Here is an 18,782-nt window from a genome sequence, read left to right as displayed (position 1 = left end):
CTATATTGATGGTGAGAGAGAATTGGTAAAGAAGCGCCCAATTGTTATTCTTGCGAAGCAGCTTACCTTGAGTAAGGCAGAGTCATGCGTTTGGAACAAAATATATGTCTCGCAGTAATCCCTGCATCATTTCATCTCGGCCAAAGTCCAAACCTTCAGCGCTGAGGTGGACACTCTCAATAAACTTTGGTGCTGTCTCTCCGAATGTTTTGCACGCATTCCCGCAAAGGGTGACGGTCACCACGCGAATTTGAGCTAAATCAAGTCTCCTCCATTCATTGACTGTGATCTGGACTGTGGTCGTTGATTTCTCTGACATTTTCTGTACTGGTGAATCCTTTATCCTTTGACATTCGTTGATGATTACAACAACGTATATCACCAAACGGCACGATGGCGACCCTTGGATCATTTCAGATATTGGGAGGCTTAAGCAGATCCAGCATGTTCTCCACCACTGGCGACAAGGTATGTCTCAAACCTGAAATCAAAATGCAGAATCGTTTCCAGAAATCTCACTGTTTCAAACTAACTAGGCCAACGAGATGTTCAATTCACGAAAAAGAGCAGCTTCTGGTAGATCTGATAATGCTTTTATACGTAATGTGGATTTCCTATGGTCCAAAATCTCGACATTGGGAAAGGGGACAGCATCCGATTCCACGGCGAATGGTGCCCTTGCCAACTTGCTAGACATCAACGCGTGTGCAATCCTCATGAATATTTCATATGATCTTGTACAATTCCTACAAGGCATGTCGTTTGTGATCTGTTAATTTGTGTTTGCAAGGCAGCATATCGTTTTGTTAAATTCGTACTAATAACGTTGCTCGTATTTGGCAGGAGATTACGAATTCGCAGCATCTCAAATACGCTTCGGTCGAGCATGGAATTTATTTTCAATGGGGTTGCAACAGTCAGATGCTCTATATCGGTATATGGCAATGGCTGCATTAGGTCGAGTTTTACCCACGATGCAAGAAACTCTACCTGATTCTAGCATGCGTGAGGTACTTTCTTCACTACATCAATCGTTCCTCATGCGCATTTTGATCGTTTACGTTCCGTAGATGTTGAGTTCGCTCTTGATTCGAACAATGGCGTCTGATTGCAGACCGGAGAACAGGCTCAAGGCTATATGCTTACTGGGACAGCTGGGTGTCTATTTGGGTGAAGCAGCTGATGATCTTCTCGTACTTGTACGTGAATTGGTGGCTTTGGCTATATTGATCCGTTACTAACATCACTTTCGCACAGCCATTCAAGGAACTAGCTCTTTCTTTACTCAGCATCCAAATACGTGAAAAGGCCGTCAAAGTAAGCTAGGAGACGCGAAATTTGGCCACTTGGAATGTAGCGAATTTCGCCAGTTAACAGCTTCCCCAATTCTAACAGAACGATCCAAATCGCTTTCGAGCAGAGTCTCGAACTTTTAAGATTTATCTTATTCAAGCTCTAGGCAAATACGCTCGATACCCACACAAACACAGTCGAGATGTAGAAGACTTGCTATTATACATGCTCCGTGATGAGATGGATAATGGAGACTCTGCCGTCATTGCAAAGAATGACAAGAAGGCACGAGTAAATGAAGGAGCTGCTTGTGTTGTATTGGCCATATTGAACGTTTTCAATATCGATGTAAGGATCTGTAAAACACTCAAACAGTTGGGATCTTCTCAACCCAGTTGCTCAACCTTAGATGTGCAGTAATGAGACAAATCAAATGTATGTTGGAGCACTGTTCAAGTTGTACGTGCATCCCTTAGTCAGAACTAATCACCCGCAGCTTCAATCGGCTGCAATTCGCTTTGTTTCGTAAGTCGTGAACGTCTTTATGTTGCATATAGAGGAACTCAAACGCTCTATGTATAGGAAATGGATGCCAATCACTTTGGAGACGGCACATATTTTCGGATTTGAAGCTCTTTTATCGGGCTTAAAACGAGCTGAAGAATTGGGTGCTTTCGACAAGCACCAGAGTCTCCTCGAATCGCAGCGTCGGTCTCTGAAAGCAGGTCAAGAACAAGTGCAACTGAAAGTTGCTTTAAGAGCCAAGATTGTGCGGCAGATGTTAATGGTGCCTGGTACTTTTGCCAAAATGGCAGCTGTGGAGGATCACGATTGTCTCTTTTATGGGAAATTCTCGGGTTGTGACGTATTGTGCTCACTTCCCATTCATCAAAACTCCAATGTACTTATAAGTCGTCCCCATCCTGCCATTCCTGGAGTTCCTAGTGCTGCAACTACGATACCACCTGTATTTGTGGTCAGTGACGACAATCGTGAATGTACGATATACTGCTCGGTGGTTGACTCGAAACTCTGCTTTTAGGATACCTCATACTTGTCGAAAATTAGACCGCCTAGATCTCGTTACGAGTATATGGAACGAACAGGCCAAGTACTCGGATTACCATCTGGCTACTCGTATTCTCCGCACGGGTTGGTAGACCTAGATGCAGCATTAGTAGATACAGGACCGAAACTCGCTCCGAACTCATCATTACGTGATCGCAATCTTGCAATTGGTATTGGCAAGGGTCGATCTACCCAAGTTCTAGCCAAACGTAGCCAGAAACATGACATTCCACCTAATACTCAAAGTCAACCTCCTGGCGTCGTTGCTGCAAACATACTTGATCCCACGAAGGCCCCATATGGATTCTTGTCAACCTGCCCATTCCCAGGTTTTGACGCTGAAATGATTGAGCCCCCAAGTAGTGGGAAATTGACTGGATTACATTCACGTAAAGACAGCTCCAGGACTTTGGTTGTCTCTGTTGATGGTCCTCCCCCACCGGGATATACCTTTGATAAAAGGGTGATTGTTTTCCAAAGCAAAGATCAGTAAGTTGAAATTGGTCATTGCTTTGCCCTGATAGGAAACCACTGTAACATTCTTGTTTATTAGGAGTCTGAAACCTGTTGGAATGGTTGTTGATTTTCCAGAAGGAGCACCAGTCATATTTGATATCATTCAGCCAGGAACCCAACGTTTACAAAGAGTATTGACTCGAATAGTTTGTATCAACAAGGAGCTATCTGCTGTGAATGTGCAGCCTGACAACTCAGACGAGTGGGTTTTTTTGCAAGGCAGAAAGATTGAAAATTAAAAAACAATTACTCACCATCAAATATACATTCTAGTCCAACAGTGTTGATGGTCGGTGCTACATTCAATATTTTTGTAAGGTCTCGTCGCAAGCCATTTGAGTGGACCGCCATCAATTTAGAGGTCATTGATGATGACTATCAAGATGGTATTATCGCTAATGGTTGCATTACCAAAAAATATCTACCTCTCATTCAACTCTGAAATCTAGATATCGTCTTCTCACAACGTAAAGTTGCGGCAGAGATCTCTGCTCGATATGACATGGTATCATCAAACACGGCCGAAAGTGCAAATCGTCGACGTTGGCACGATCGCCCAATGGCTGCGGACAGAAGAGAAAGCACCATTCCTAATGTGGAAGACCATATTGCAACCAGGAGTAGATACAGTGTGACAGCACAGCACCCGACAAGAGGAAGTCATTCAGCTCATGCCTTGTCTACAGCAATACCAAACCCATCCGGATTCCTTCATAGTGGTGTAGCGTTTTTTGCTCCGCCGTGTAATTTGCCTCCAACACCAGCAGGATACTTGTCAATGAATCAGCCATACTTTGGTCGGCCACCGAATCTCAAACCTGCACCGGCAGGCGTAACTTTAAAAGGTACTAGGTTTTATCTGCCTGAAAGCCAGAGCTTTGGTGATGGTCCAAAAGCTCCTCTGGCTGGGTTTGACAGTAATGGTCATCCATTTTTCTTTCCTCGTGCTGCTATTTTGCCACCGCCGGCAGGGTTTACACATGAAGGGATTCCATATTATGATGGCCTATCGTTCGTGCAAGCTAGAGGAGTATTGCTGCTGAATGCACATGAAGCGTTGCAGCAATTTGATGGGTTGGATGATTCAGGCTCTGATGATAGCGCATTTGGCTCTGGAGACGAATTAGGAAATCAAATAGCTTTGACTCGAACAGTATCTGCCCAGTCTGTCAAGAAAAGTGGTCGTAGTCGTGCTGAGTTTAAATCCTCGCGACAAAATATGGACTCGCTACTTGCTGAATTAGAGGCGCAGCAACCTCTATTATGTCAACGCATGTTGAATCTGTCTAGAACACGTGGAGGCAACGCACTCCGTATCCAGGATATTTCTAGGATTCTCAACGAAGAGGCCACTGAAAGTGGCCAAGTAGTAATAGAGCCAACCGATATTATAGGTTTCTTGCGAGACAGTGATGATCTCGCATACCTTAAAAGCCCACCGATGAGATTGGTATTTGAACCCTCAACGATGGAATTCCGCTCTGTAAATACAACCATGAGCTCTACAGCGACTTTGAAATATCGAGCTTATCGTGGTGATCGAGATGAACATAGTTTCTTTGTATCTATTGACACGAATGTCTTCTCAGTGTCGTCAACCCATTTAATGCTACAAGGAGAAGGCACAATTGAACTCACAGTGACCTTTCATCCTCGCGCCATCAAGAATGATCGGATTGATACCATTATGAGCTTGATTGACGATACTGGCAAGAAGTTGGCTGTATGTAATCTCGTAGCTGTACGACAATCGTTTGTAAAAGTCAAACCAACTCGTATTGACGCAGGATGGTTGTTGCCTGGTCAGCGTAAAGAGTGTGCCTTTATTGTTGAAAACGTCTCGACTGTTGGTATTTCGCTGTCGATTGAAATGCAAGGCCAGTCAGGTAGTGAGGATCCTTTACAGGATGGGCCATTCCATGTCTTGTCTGACGACATTCGCATGCAGCCAGGAGAAAAAAAGCAATGGAATGTAGCATACGAGCCCAAACATGAAGGTCGATTCTCGGATGTAATAATAGTAAAAGCTCCCGGTGGGGACTTGGTCAAGGTCCCAATTGAAGCATTTGCTGGTGTTCCAGTAGCTATATATGCAGAGAGTGAAAGTAACTCTAGAGCTGGTGCAAGTGTCTTGAGTAAAGACCGCTCGGCCTTGTTAAAGAAACTTAGACGGACTGACAAGGCTGAGAAGCGTAGTAATTTCTCCGAAGAGGAGCAGCATATTGTGGACAGGTTGCTCAACTCTGCTTCGAAGGCAGAAATGAATGAGCTAGATTTGGGTGTTTGTTATCAGGCTTCGAAGAATGTGGTAGGCCTTCTTTCCGACTCTCATGCGAATTTTTGCTGCGGAACAATCTCGTTCTAAAGCCATTTGTTTCTACTAGACTCGATGCGTCACTCTCTTCAATCTGTCGGATACCAATTTGACTGTGGGTCTACACGCACACAGCACAGCCATCATCTGTCCTGGCCTCGCAACAATACCCTCGTTTGGAGCCGTCTCGATTGAAGTAGAGATTAAATGTGGTGAAGATCAACCAGTCTCTGGGAACCTTATCTCGTGTATCGAAATATTGTGTCCCGACTTCCAGAACACACCATTAGTCGTAAAGGCTTTCATTGGACTACCATTGTTCTTCTTATCATGGGATGTTGCATTCTTTAAACCCTGTATGGTGGGACAGACAGAGAGTCTTGTATTGACTCTTGTCAACCAGTCACAGTATGATTTATCTGTGGTGTTGGATAATCTCAATGGGCCGAGAAGTGCAGTAAATGTGAGAACTAGCAGCTTTGGTAGCTCTGTCTCATCAGATGATCTGACACCTACTGTAGTAAAAGCTCAATCTGCCACAAACGCCCTCTTCTCGTTTTTGGCTAGAGAACGAGGTCCGCTACTACAGACCATCACATTCCGCATTCTTAACCCGGTTTGCGGAAATATTCCAACGTGTGTCAATGGTAAATCCTTGACATTGGTTGGAATATGTATAGAGCCATACCCACATTCTTTAGACGATGTGCTGGATAAGAACGGCATAGAATATATTAAACAGTGGATGTCTCATCCTAAGAGACTATTGGATGAGTATCCAGGAGGAGAGGAGAAGGCTCGCCATTTCGATTTAACTCCAGTTGGTGGTCGGAAGAGTGGAGTCGCTGAAGTGATGTTTCAAAGAGACTTGTTAATATACCGCCCTCAGGTCCAAAATACTACCGATATTACTGAATTCAACAATCCACGCCGTCCCATATCAAATCCTTTAAAAGTAACCAACAAGTCCAAGCATCCTACAACTGTATCCTTTATAGCATCAACCAACTTCTCCATTGATCCGAAAAAGCCGTGGTTGCTACAAGCGGCAGAATCATACAATACTGAAATAATGTTTTTGCCACCTTTGGATCGTGCAGAGTCGTCTATAGTGTATGGATTTGGTATGGCGCTGGACGAAGTTGAGCATACCTTCCATGCAGTCAGTCTTGTATGTCGTCCTGCATCAGATGTTGTCGTATTCCCAAGTCCAGATTCCGATGGTCATGTAATCGTTGATTTTGGACTAGTAGATGTAGCAAGCTATTGGTTGGGCATTCATACTCGTCATGTACTATTGGTGAATACTGGATCATCAACCATGGCATGGACTATAAAACTTGGTGGTGGACGAACCAAGTACTCTGCCTTCGAAGCTGGCTCTATTACTGGGGAATTAGCACCGTCAGATACATATGCAATTCCATTCAAATTTCATTCCGAAGTATCTGGTAGTTTTGATGTTACAGCTGATCTCAGCGTCAAGTAAGATCCTACACCGTTTTCGCTGTGAATTTACATTCTGACGGTTCTATTCCGTTTTTTCAGAGATGCAACAGACAGACTATCAAAAGGAAGTCATTTGGCTTCCATCGTCCTTCGAGGACAATCTGTAAACACGTCACTGACAGGGATGCCAGAACAAATAGAGTTTGGCAGTGCAGTAGTGATGAATCGAAAAGCCAAGGGATTTTTACTGTCAAATAATGGCTCGAGAGATATGGAGGTTCGTCTCAAAGTCACAGAGCCATTTGTCGTCAATCAAGAGAAATTGATGTTGGCTGCTCGGGATGAAGCTGAGATTGAAGTGCTCTTTCTGCCCACGGAATCACGAGGATCATCATCAAAACTGCTCGTATTTGCCAACCACCGTTTATGGGAGATTCCGGTGAATGGTGTTGGTGGAACTACCGACCTCGTTTGTGAACGATTCAATCACAGAGATGTGGATATAGGACTGCAACGAGAAGGGACACTCGCATGGGTCAATATACAGTTGACGAATAGAGGAACCATACCTTTGGTCTTGAACGATATCTCAGCCGATATGCCTAACTTTGTCAAGGTCAGATTTATGGGGCTCAGTGCTGGTGTTGTAGATGAAGCTTCTACTTTGGAACAGAAGCTTACAATACGAGTTGGCAAAGATTATTGGGCTATCTTTAAAAGGAAGATGATCGTATTTGCCACGCTTCGTAAACTGCTCAAAGAAATGGTATCAAAGGCTCGTAAACTACGAACTGAATTTCGTCGGCCACAGTTTAATGCCCAAATAGGTGGTAAACCAATAGTTGTCCGAAAGCATAGTGATATCCTGCAGATGGAATCAACGTCCATAGCAAATCTGCCTCCTTTAAGACCATTGTCGTCATATCATTTTTTGATTGGTAGTACGCCGAAAGCACCAACGGAGATGCACTTCCATTATGAGCCTCTGACAACAGTCGAGGACGAACGGGCTGACGCAACCTCAACGACTTTGATCAAATCAACGTCGTTAAAGTTGACTGGTAAAACATATCGGTCTCTTGAATTCTTCCCACCATTCCATGACTTTGGTCTTGCACCTGCTGAAGTCTTTATAGACGACGACTATCAGAGGCACTTAGAGTTATCGACTTCCAGTGACTATGGCGTAACTAGAGATGGAGACAAAGAAGAAGGAACTGTACTCAATCTGGATGTTTTGAATCTGTCTAGTGAGATTCAAAATCTATCTTTGACCCAGATTGCACCAGCATTCCATGTCAAGCAACGAGCTTGGAATATACAACCAGGAGATCGTGTATCCATTCCTGTTGAATTCCATCCTCAACGAGAACAGTTACAGTATCGGGGTGAAGTACACTTTGCCCATACTCACGGTGTTGCAGTAGTAAGATTAGCAGGTACAGGTGCCTCAGCCGACTTGTCTTGTGATTCTGAAGTCAACTTTGGAGCGCTAAAAGTCAATCGAGTCGGAACGAAATCATTCAAGCTCATAAACCACGGCTTGTTGGATTGCCAATATCAGCTTCGAATAGTACAAATGATTCCAGATTTTAAATTTGTCTCAACGGAAGAGCCATATGAGCTAGAAGCTAAACTAGCTCCAGGAGCTGTGGATATAGTGCAAATTAGATGTTGCAGTGGATCCATAGATGCTAAAGATGCCACGATTGTAGTGAGATGGCTACGAGTGCCTAATGGTCTATGGGAAGAAATCATCGTGCCATTACATGTGGAAATTGGCATGCCTGTATTCCGACTGCACACATTGGAGGTTGACTTTGAAACAACATATATGAGGCTGGGTAAAGTGGTGGAAATACAGGTTGTAAATGATGGTAACGCAGAATGTCACTGGAATACGGAAAGCGAAATTGACGTGCTCAGCATAGAGCCGTCGTTTGGAAATCTGTTGGCTGGCCAGACCGCCTATCTCCAAGTAATTTATCAGCCAACAGACTATGAGCAACTGAATTCGTCAATCACTTTCAATACCGATGCTGGTACCATGGCTCTGATGTGCTATGGTGTCGTTGGGGTGCCTTTCATATCAATCCCAGAAGACCATCTAAGACTAGACTTTGGTGTTGCTGCCATTGGTAAATCTCATGTCAGGACTATAGTAGTAACCAATTCAGGCCGCAAGACATTATCGTATGAAGTAAAGATTGATAAAGCCGAGCAGGATGGAGTTGGACTTTCCGAGTTAGCAGCTTCTATATTTGACATTACGCCACCTCAAGGCAAAATCCAACCACAACAACAGATATCTTTGACCTGCACTGTAAAACCCGTCGACTACGATTCGCTGTATACTGCCCAATTCTCCTTTTCCACAAACAATGGAGAGCAATACGACGGAATGATTAGTGTTAAAGGTGGTAAAGCCATTGTGACTTTGGCTGCTATTACCTTGGGCAAGGTAACAGGTTCTAGAGCAGGCGCTCCAGCTAAAGCCATTAGTAAGGAAGCTAAATCACTAGCCATTGATAATCATTTCGAGGTATTACAATCTCTAGCAAATGAGCTAGTTGCAGCACAAGTTTCGGCCCGAGGTCGAGCTGAGACTACTGCAGAGACGAAGAAGGAGGCCGTATCTAGCGCTGGTTCTGCTCGTCCCCATTCAAGTCGTGCTGGTAGTATGATGGCGGGTGTAGATGGGGCTCCTAAATCCTCAAAAGCTCGTGCGCTGACTGGTGCTGTAGAATATGTCCACGCGGAGTATATGACCGAAGACGAAATCGCTCTCTTGTTACGGCCGATACAAGAGTTTTTGGGCGATGTACAGGCGGAACTGACAATGTCCGACGATCTCAGTTGGCTAGATAAAGCTAAGATTGTCGATAGATTGATTGCCGATAGTGATCAGCTTATAGCTAGTATTGGCCAGCAAGTTGGCAGTCATCAGCTCGATAACAAATCAGAAGTAGCCGCTTGTATCCGTCGAGCACATGTATCGAGTCGTAGTGTCAAGTTACTGGAACGTGGTGTAAGTGAACAGGTTCATGAAGATGTCACCTTACAAGAGTTCGACTTGGGCCTTGTGCGTGGTGGAGTTGGTGTAGCCGGTGTTGACCTGTTCACTATGGTAAGTTTCCCATCGACGTTGCTTGTTAACTTTGATGCCCCCTTATTGAGCCCACCACCTTGATTAGCCCAACATTGGAAACATGGTCTTTGAATTCGCTTTAGTGGAAGAACCCACTCACGTCACTCGTCCTGAAAATCGAAGTACAGCTGAACGAGCTTTCGTGGTGACTCCTACAACTGGATCCATCGAACCTAGCGCTTCTGTATCCTTCCTAGTCGACTTTAGAGCACTGACCACTGGAACGTATCGGAATACTTACAAGGTTGTTTCGAACGAAGTCGATATTGTCGATTTTGCCATAGTCGGCCGAGTTGGTAATGCCATAATATCCATTGATAAACCCGTAGTCGATCTAGGCCTGATACCTAGAAAGCAAAAGACCATGCAAACGTTTGTAGTCAAGAATATGGGCACATATGAGGACAAGTGGAGAATTGTGCCTGAATCCAAAAATGCTTCTCCCGATATTTTTACCTTTAATGCTTACGAAGGAGAACTTGCACCTGGACAAGAAACCATGGTCGAAGTGTACTTTTCATCTAATGATGCTGGTACTTACAACCGAAACTATATCATAATTTGGACGGGCGTTCCTGTTACGTTTCAGGTTACGGGTATCGCAGGAGCTCCCGAATTGTATGTCGACTTTGTTGATGAAGACGACCAAGCCTTAGGTGGTATGGATTGGGGCGTCTGTGTGGTAGACTGTCAGTACACCAAAGTTTTGGTCGTAAAGAATCGGGGCAACGTCGATGGTCGATTCGTATTGACACATCCAAACAAGACCTTTACTTTTGAAGCTATTCGAGACTCGGAAGGGCTGATTGCGGTATCCCCAGGAGGGTCAGCTTCAGTCAATATCGTCATGACACCGCTCAAAGCAGGACCAATCCGTGAGCCTCTGCAAGTAGTCGACGAAGAGATTTCAGTACTGCAGGTGCCGATGAAGGCTCTCTGCGGTACATGTGACTACAAGGTTGTAGGAGAGCTTAAATATTTAAATATGGGAGTAAATGAAGTACAGAGCTCCTCCATTGTCGTAACGAATACTGGAGATATCGAAATCCCTATGGAATTCAGCATGGAGCCCAACTTGCCCATTTTCACCATCAAATCAAGTGACTTTGAGTCGGGCTCGCTACTGATGCCGAGTCGAACAGTAATAGTAGAAGTCAGTGCTTGCCCCAAAAAGACTGGTGTCTGTGAGGCTGCTCTTGTTATACGCACCAATTTGGGCAAAGGATTTGTAACCAAAGAGCTATCATTCAGCTTTCGAGCATATAACGAGCAGCTGGAAGTGGATGACACTGAAGATATTGTCATGGGGCGTATCATGGTTGGACAAACTCAGAATTGCTCTCGTAACATGACCAACTACGGATCTTCCCCTATTCAATACCGTCTAGCTATAACTGAAGTAGACGAAGAAGAAGACGATGATAAGAGCAAGAAGAAAAAGAAGGGTAGTGAGGGCCCCAAGAGGAGACGCAAGGCTATGAGACGAATTGCAGGTGCACTTAGCCAGGATGCTTTGACTGACTCTCCTTGGACGATTATCTCTGAGTGTGGTGAGTTTGAGCTTGCGATTACGGAGGTATAAAGGCAAAAGCCTGAAATCTGTGCACTTCCAATAGAGGGTGTCGTTGAGCCTGGATCCTCGATTCCCTTCGAATTCTCCTTTGCTGCACGAGATGCTGACAGTGAGGATATGAAAGAAGTTAGGATCATTGTAGAGAAAATGCTGGTACGAACTCAGAATTCGAAGCTTCCTACTTTCCATTTTTTTCTCTCAAACTTGGGATTCTTAGACGAAATGGACAGAATGTGCAGCCATAAAAGTCACAGCTGCATTAGGTCGCCCAAGACTAGAAATCGAGCCATCTCAAGTCGATTTCAGAATTGTATCTGTTGGAGGAGAACGTGGGATTCCAATCAGTTTGAAAAATCAGGTTTGAAAGAAAATGAGTCAACAAACTCGTCCGCTTAGTCTCACTTTTGTTTTGCGACAAAGGGAACTGTCTTACTGAAGTATGAGATCCTGAAGCCCTGGGATTCAACAGACGTGTTTGATTTTATACCTGGAACTGCTTTGACTGGAACAGTAGAACCTAACGAATCAGAGCAACTGACACTGTTGTTCAAGCCTAAAATCTCGAGACAGTACTCAACTAAGATCGGCGTCCAGACTCAAATTGGAATATCGATATTTGAAATCGCTGGACGAGGCGCTACCTACGAAATTGCCGAGCGGTATTTGCCAAAGGATATTGATCTTGGGCAACTCTTTTTTGGGGAATGCCGAGATACCTCTGTAAGCTATAAAAGTAACCTTAAAGTGGGTTTTACGAACTTGACACAATCTGGTAATTTGTTAGGTTATGGTTCGAAATGGCTGTGTGTTTGAGCTCTTCCTGTCAGGATCGGTTTCATCAGATGGAGCCAGTGAATTCAGTGCTGGCGAAGTGTTTGGTGTTACTCCTCCGAAGGTTGAACTTGGACCAAATCCATCTGAGAATGCTAACGAAGACGATTGGTATGGTCAGCCTTTTGCTTTGATCCTCTATTTTTCTCACAATTTTATTAGCACTTCTGGTGAATTCGTTCTGAGTGCACAAATGGCCATTCCGATTCTTGAAAATGGTCTTGGAGATGCCGCAGTAATATCAGAGCTCATTCGGTTGGGACAATGTCGTCGAAACATGCAAATCTCAGTTGAAGGCGGCTCCATCTCAAACATTCCCATTATGTACTATTATTCTGTGCAACCGCTGAGTCTCGTAAGACGAGAAGTATCTCAAGACGCGGGAGACACTGAAATCGAATCAGAGATCTCTTTTGGAGATGTGGTGAGTTCCGTTGATTTACAATATTGAGTGTAGAAAGGGAGAACGAGTACTCAAATATCATATTTAGGCAATGTCGGAAGGTGCAACGCAGATTGTTCATCTAGTCAACAAGAATGCTTTCAAAGTCTCTTTCCAAGCAACTGTGCCTGGCCATGTACGTGAACGCTACATTGATAGGCCCACCTCAAATTCACGCCGACCATGTTTCCCTTTATAGTCTGTGATCTTTGATGCGTCCAGTAGTGAAATCGAGGACTCGGACTCTATCGAATGCCGTATACGGCTACCTCCACTCATATTTAGTGCTGACGAGACCGTTCCTAAAAGCATTCCTGTGTCTGCTCTAATTCGTATCCAGCCTCACATTCTTGAAATGCGTCCCATTGAAGTATCTGTGTCTGGTATCTACATAGACGTAAGTCGAAAACGGTGGTTCAACGGCCATGCAAAGCGAATCATCTTGACCTTGTTTTAATCATCGTACTTTGCATGTAAAATAGGTTCCAATGGAATTGGACTTGTTCGAACCGGTGTCGCTTGGATATGCTCGAGTTCATCGTGCTGGAATGGGCGAGTTTGTATTTACCAACCCCGTCAGACGAAGGTTGGAATGGACTGTTCGTGTTGAGGATGGTTCGTCTGAACTGTTTTGGATTCGAGAAGGAGAGGTAAACCATTCGTAATAGATCTTTTTGTGGTTTGTCGACCATTGACACTCACCGTTCTTTGATAGCAAACGGGTGAAGCGAAATCCGGTACAGAAATTAAAGTTCCCATCCAATTTAAGCCTTTACTTCCAATTTCGTACACGTGTCAAGCCTTTATTGAGACGGGAGAGGGATCATTTGTAGTCCAATTCACATGTGAAGGCGTCGAGCCCAAATTGACTACAGACAAGGACTCGCTTGATTTTGGTGTTGTTGGTGTTGGAGAGCCTGAATTCCGTGTGATTTCACTACTCAATCCAACACCTCTTCCGGTGACGGCACGATTGAGAGGAGTTACAGATGTTTTCGTTGCCAATCATACAGAGTAAGCATCTTTTTGGTTTCTTGTGCGTATGAGAAAAAATTCAATTAGAGCAAATCTCATCCCACTCTCTTGAGCTAGGGTGTTTGAAATCGCTCCAAACGGCACATTTGATATTGAAATCACTTGCTCACCATTAGTTTATGAGGAACAAGTATCTTCGACACTGGAAATCATTGATGCTGATCCGGATCCCGAGACGGATCCAACAATTCTAGTATCAATAAAAGTACTCACTGTAGGTGGCCAGTTTGTAATGCTGCCACCCGGAACGCTACTTCCAGGAAGCTCTAATATCAATCTCAATCTCGTGGAAAGTGCCGAGTCACTAGACGCCTTGAGTGGAGGTAGTGGTTTCGAACCACAGGCTAGTCTTGTTGCTAGTGCAACCAACAGAGGACTGAATGTAATGGAGCCTGCTAAAGAGAGACGATTATCGGTCGCTGAACGATCTAAATCAAGTTTTGGCTCTCCTTCTCGCCAAGGGTCTACCATGCGTGACTTGCTGGATGATGCACTGTCGACGGATCTGATACAGGTTGATTTTGGGGAGGTTGTTGAAGGGACACGTATCCGACGAGTGTTTGAACTTGAGAATGCTGGAGATACTGTAATTGATCTTGGTGTGTTTGCTCCAGATGGAGACGAATGGGGTGCCAATACGGATTTCGAGACTGAGACTGCGAAATTCAAGATGGATCCTGTCCTATGTAAAATTTCTGCTAAAACAAAGCAGGTGTTTGAGATATCTATACGAGCCAAACCACCACAAGAAAACAATCAGATCGTGTTTGATTTTACCATTCGCACACGGTCGCTGAAATTCAATAGGGTGGTGCCTATACGAGCGTTTGCTACTGTGCTCCCGAAATCAAGTACAGATGGACTACGATCGTTTGCTAGAGCAGATGACGCTATTGAGGGCACACTGAGTCTTGAGAGGCTGGCAGAGTTTGGGATGGAGTCTGATAAGGGGTTGTGGAAGCTCTTGAGACATGTTGTTAGACTTGATGAGGGCAGACCGTCACATCATCTTGCTAGTATTGATTTTGTTGAGGTATGTCTCGTGTTCCTTTATATCCGCTTGTAGTTTGAGGGATTGTATCAAATTCAAATCATTTTAATTCCCGCGATCTTACATAACGTTTTTAGCCTGATATGTCATGGCCTAGTGTTCATGCACTAGTGACCAGACCACCTCCTCTACCATTGGAGCTGCCAATGGGAACAGCACGTAGAGGTGCTGCCGTTGGTGGAAGGGTTGCGCTTACGACGGAGCCGTTGTATCATGTAAGTTCCAAACTTGGCTAAGAATGATTAAATACGATTTCATGATAGTGCTTGTTGGCGCTTACGCCTATGTATTATTTAGGAACCACCCAATGCATTCGAGACTGCACGTAGACAGGAAGCAGCTCGCTTCATAGCAGGTGTAGAGCGTAAAGTGTCTCTTGTCACAAAGAGAGTGTAAATATTGTAACATGAAAACCACACGTTAAAATATACTGTAATATTCAGCCAAAAGATTCAATCTTATTTTATCAAATATTACATTAGTTGGCAACGGTCATGCGACAAAGAGAGAGGTCGGATAAGAGTATAGGGGATGGAGGCACGCATCAATACTATTTTACTTTACTAACGACTATATCATGAGGTAAGCTAATGAGGCCAATACCAACGACACTGTCGAGATGATACTGGCGTCAAGCCGTATAGACCTGCTATACTGTAAAGCGGCAACCAATTGAGGAGATCCAGTTTGTAACAGAACGGTAGCGGCTACACCGGGTCGCCCACTGCTTAGACAAAACAACATCCAGTTACCCGGTGGTGCCAGGTTTGGGTTTGAGGGCAGCTGCACTTGTATGTGTGTGCCGTTTTTGGAGAGGATTCTTAGCTCTATGAAGCGCTGGTCCGTGCTATAGGAGAAGGGAAAAATTGGTTATTTCTCTCCTCCTAGGGTGTATTGGACGTTAAATCAAATCACCAGTCCTCACTTTGTATTATGGGTAACAGCCGAGTATCTGATAAAGGACACCATGTTGACATCAAATGGATTCGTGGACAGGCCGATATAGAAGGTTGAACCATGGGTTATGATTTTTGGAGCCGATGTGATTACAGGTGCTGGTGTGTTGCTGGATAAGAAGCGTGGATCCAGGTAGGCTGGAGAATAGGCTTCAATTCGGTACTATGTAAAGAAGAGAGGGGTGTCAAACCAACAACAACCAAAAAACCTGTGACAATAAAGGTAATGATGTCTCGCAAAATCTCGAATACCAAAACTTCATCCCATACCTCGAAAGGATCAGTACAATTAACATAAAAGGCACAATTAGAATAGATTTCACCGTCAGCAGTAATATTCTGAATTCCAAACTGGTAGACATCATTCCAGTTTTGTTCTTCACTACCTGCAGCGACAACACGTCCATCAGGCATCAGGACGGCAGTAGAATGATACAATCTGTCTACAGTAGCATTAGGTCCTCGAGTCCATCTTGAACCAGAGGGTTGTAGTGGATCGAAAATGTCGATTCCGTGCACTGGGTAACGAGCGACACCAAATCCGGCTGATCCACCTGCGTATCCGTAAGCACCGCCGTTCAGGTAGGCTATTTTACCATCGGGCATTAGCACTGCGTCTGGCATTACACGCCCTTGTGGGAGTGGATCTACTTTGGTCCATGTTGGGTTTGGGCTGTCTGGTTGGATTCTAAGAAGAACACAATGTTAGAATAATTGCGGATTCATCCCTCTAGAGCAAACGATTAAATAATTTCAAAACTTACGTCCAGCAGGCTTCATTAGCATACAGATCGTTATCATCTGGAACATATTCTGCAACAGAGCTATTGGCTCGTTTGACACCACCACAAAGCATGGCAGTAAATGAGTAATTATTAGCAATTGTCATTGGTAGTATGACCATGGTAGGAGAGTCTAACGAGATGAAAGGAATGAGCACGAGAATCAAAAAATCATCTGGCCGAGTTCTTAAAACCAGCGATAGCACGAAAAACGATTGACTTACAGGGATAGATTAACGGTCGGACATTATCAGGATCGAGTCTGGGTATTGTTGCATAATCCACCGTATCGGTGCTGGGAGTTATCAAAGAGCTGTCGGTTCCTGAGTGAACAAAGACTCTGCCAGATGGTAACAAGAATGAAGCTGGGAAGGTATTGAATGGAAAGGCTAAATAGAAAAAGTTGTTTAGATTCACAATATTATTGTAATTGCATTCGAAACTGAAGGGAACTAAATGGGCCATAAGACTGTCCTGTGCACTGAACGAATGACTCACTTGTATTCAAGTTTGTCAGACTAATTGCTCCAGTCGGTTTCTGACTTGTATATTCGTAGGAAGGCGAGTTTGTTGAAGCATTAACGTGGTGCAAGTCCAAGTTAGTGTTTACACCTCCAACAATCATGGCACTTCCATCTGGCAAAGAAATTGCTGTAGGATACCATCTAGATGTGGCCATTTCAAACATTGGTTCCCAGTATCCGACAGGACATGGTGGTCCACCTGATGGAGAGTCACAGCTGGCGTGATATCTTCGTACAGTGTTGAGTCCGTTTCCGACATCTAGGAGCAACAAGAAAATCAGCAACAATAAATCATCACATGTTTCAAGGGTTCATACAGATTGCGTTTGTGAAGGCATTGTTGATGGTGGAATAATCCCCGCCAGCAATTATTACACTTCCATCGGCCATTTGTACTGGTCCACCCTATACTCGAAAATATGGTGAGTTGGGTGAGATCGAATCGGACTGCTGCAATGCGGGGTATCCTCATGGGAATGATCTTGATCATCGGATCTGATCCATAACTGTTCAAGATGCCTTATATCGTGTTGCTCATAGCTCATAGAGCGAAGTTTGAGTTCATTTTTTAGTGCAAAACTCGGTAATCCTCATAGTATGGTTTCTGGTCTGACTCTGATAACTTTACGAGTAATGCCAATGATAATCGAATTATGTAACATGATTTCAATATCATTTTCCGATGTTTCCGGCCCACGTTTGAGAAATACTTACACAAAACGGCGACGTTGGAATGTGAGTCAATGTGGAAACCAATGGATAGACGTTCAAGTCCAATTCACAAGTAAGTTCTCCATTTCCAGACTATCGACGAATACAATCATGGATCAGCATTCACCCGTAAGCTTGCATGTTTCAAGCTGAGAGGCAGGATGTTGCAACATACCACAGGGTCAAAAGTATAGGGATTTCGAACATAGGGAGTGACATGAGGCCGTTCTGTACATAAAAGCCTGTTTCCAGGAAGTAGAGCCAAAATAATACACACAGTGCCTAGTGGTGATGAAGGTGGTAAGTTACCACCCACCAAATGTGATGAAGGTAAACAAGGACCGCAAGCATAAGAGAGCGGAAGGGAATGGAATGTAAATGCTGCTCTATAAATACGTACTGCTGTTTCCGATGATATTCCAAGACCCAGAGTAGGCATTCACAGTATTAGCGGAAATCGAAATCATGGCCGCAGCCATAAGAAAAGTAGCTGCCTTCATTCTCCTGCAACTGGTTGGTTTTATCCAAACGGTAGAGGCTGAATCCTTAATCGTGCCCTGTAACTAGACTATGTGCCAACGGTCCGTCTTCTCTGCTGGTTGGTTGTCTGCGATGACCCAAGGTGATTCGATGAGTGGCTATTTCAGTCTCAACACCACAGCCAAGCAAAAACACTGAAGTCGATTGACTCATACGGAAGCATCTGGATCGAACTGTATATATGTTTTCACGTAAAGTGATCGGTAAACAATTAGCACACGAACGATTGTCGCATCTAAAAATATACACAAACGGTCTTGTTTTCTTTACTACTGTTACTTTTCGGACACGAGCCGTACACTAACCAAACAAGACTCAATCGATTTGAAAATATAAAATAACGCGTCACGTATCTCGTGGACCCCTCTCGTTGCAAAGATCAAACAAGGGGCCTGGGCGATCGAAAGGACACATCAAGCAGCTACAATCAAGACGTGAATTCTTAGTATCTCGGACATTGACTGATATAGAATCAATTGGTGACCTTTATCTGACGCATGCTAACTTTGACGGTTGGCGTTTCTTCGTTTGCGACCATTTTGTCCATTT

The 18,782-nt window shown here is 44.2% G+C and overlaps 2 protein-coding genes across 2 annotated transcripts; one reads left to right on the top strand and one right to left on the bottom strand.

Annotated features, from left to right (window-relative positions):
* Window positions 1-393: 393 nt before the first annotated feature.
* On the top strand, window positions 394-15,116 carry SmJEL517_g05942 (uncharacterized protein; the record flags this gene model as incomplete). The annotated part of the gene is made up of 27 exons (XM_031171868.1): window positions 394-468; window positions 537-672; window positions 844-1,010; window positions 1,071-1,199; window positions 1,258-1,317; window positions 1,396-1,641; window positions 1,703-1,818; window positions 1,876-2,269; window positions 2,336-2,824; window positions 2,886-3,079; window positions 3,151-3,263; window positions 3,327-5,185; window positions 5,262-6,676; window positions 6,740-9,767; window positions 9,835-11,338; window positions 11,405-11,514; window positions 11,579-11,719; window positions 11,782-12,081; window positions 12,146-12,303; window positions 12,355-12,616; window positions 12,684-12,770; window positions 12,834-13,031; window positions 13,117-13,284; window positions 13,350-13,648; window positions 13,727-14,702; window positions 14,798-14,935; window positions 15,018-15,116. 27 exons carry the CDS (start codon window positions 394-396, stop codon window positions 15,114-15,116), a joined length of 12,861 nt encoding a protein of 4,286 aa, XP_031022159.1.
* A 174-nt stretch (window positions 15,117-15,290) lies between these two features.
* Window positions 15,291-18,193, bottom strand: SmJEL517_g05941 (uncharacterized protein; the record flags this gene model as incomplete). Its single annotated transcript, XM_031171867.1, has 10 exons — window positions 15,291-15,567; window positions 15,646-15,839; window positions 15,947-16,364; window positions 16,441-16,591; window positions 16,683-16,847; window positions 16,957-17,241; window positions 17,300-17,387; window positions 17,697-17,786; window positions 17,869-17,975; window positions 18,094-18,193. The coding sequence occupies 10 exons, from the start codon at window positions 18,191-18,193 to the stop codon at window positions 15,291-15,293; spliced, it is 1,875 nt and encodes a 624-aa protein (XP_031022156.1).
* Between the last annotated feature and the right edge of the window lie 589 nt (window positions 18,194-18,782).

The sequence above is a fragment of the Synchytrium microbalum genome, assembly GCF_006535985.1.
Source record: "Synchytrium microbalum strain JEL517 chromosome Unknown SmJEL517_scf0066, whole genome shotgun sequence".
Lineage (NCBI taxonomy): Eukaryota > Fungi > Chytridiomycota > Chytridiomycetes > Synchytriales > Synchytriaceae > Synchytrium > Synchytrium microbalum.
Note: the sequence above shows the minus strand (reverse complement) of the source record. Positions and strands in the feature narration are given on the sequence as shown.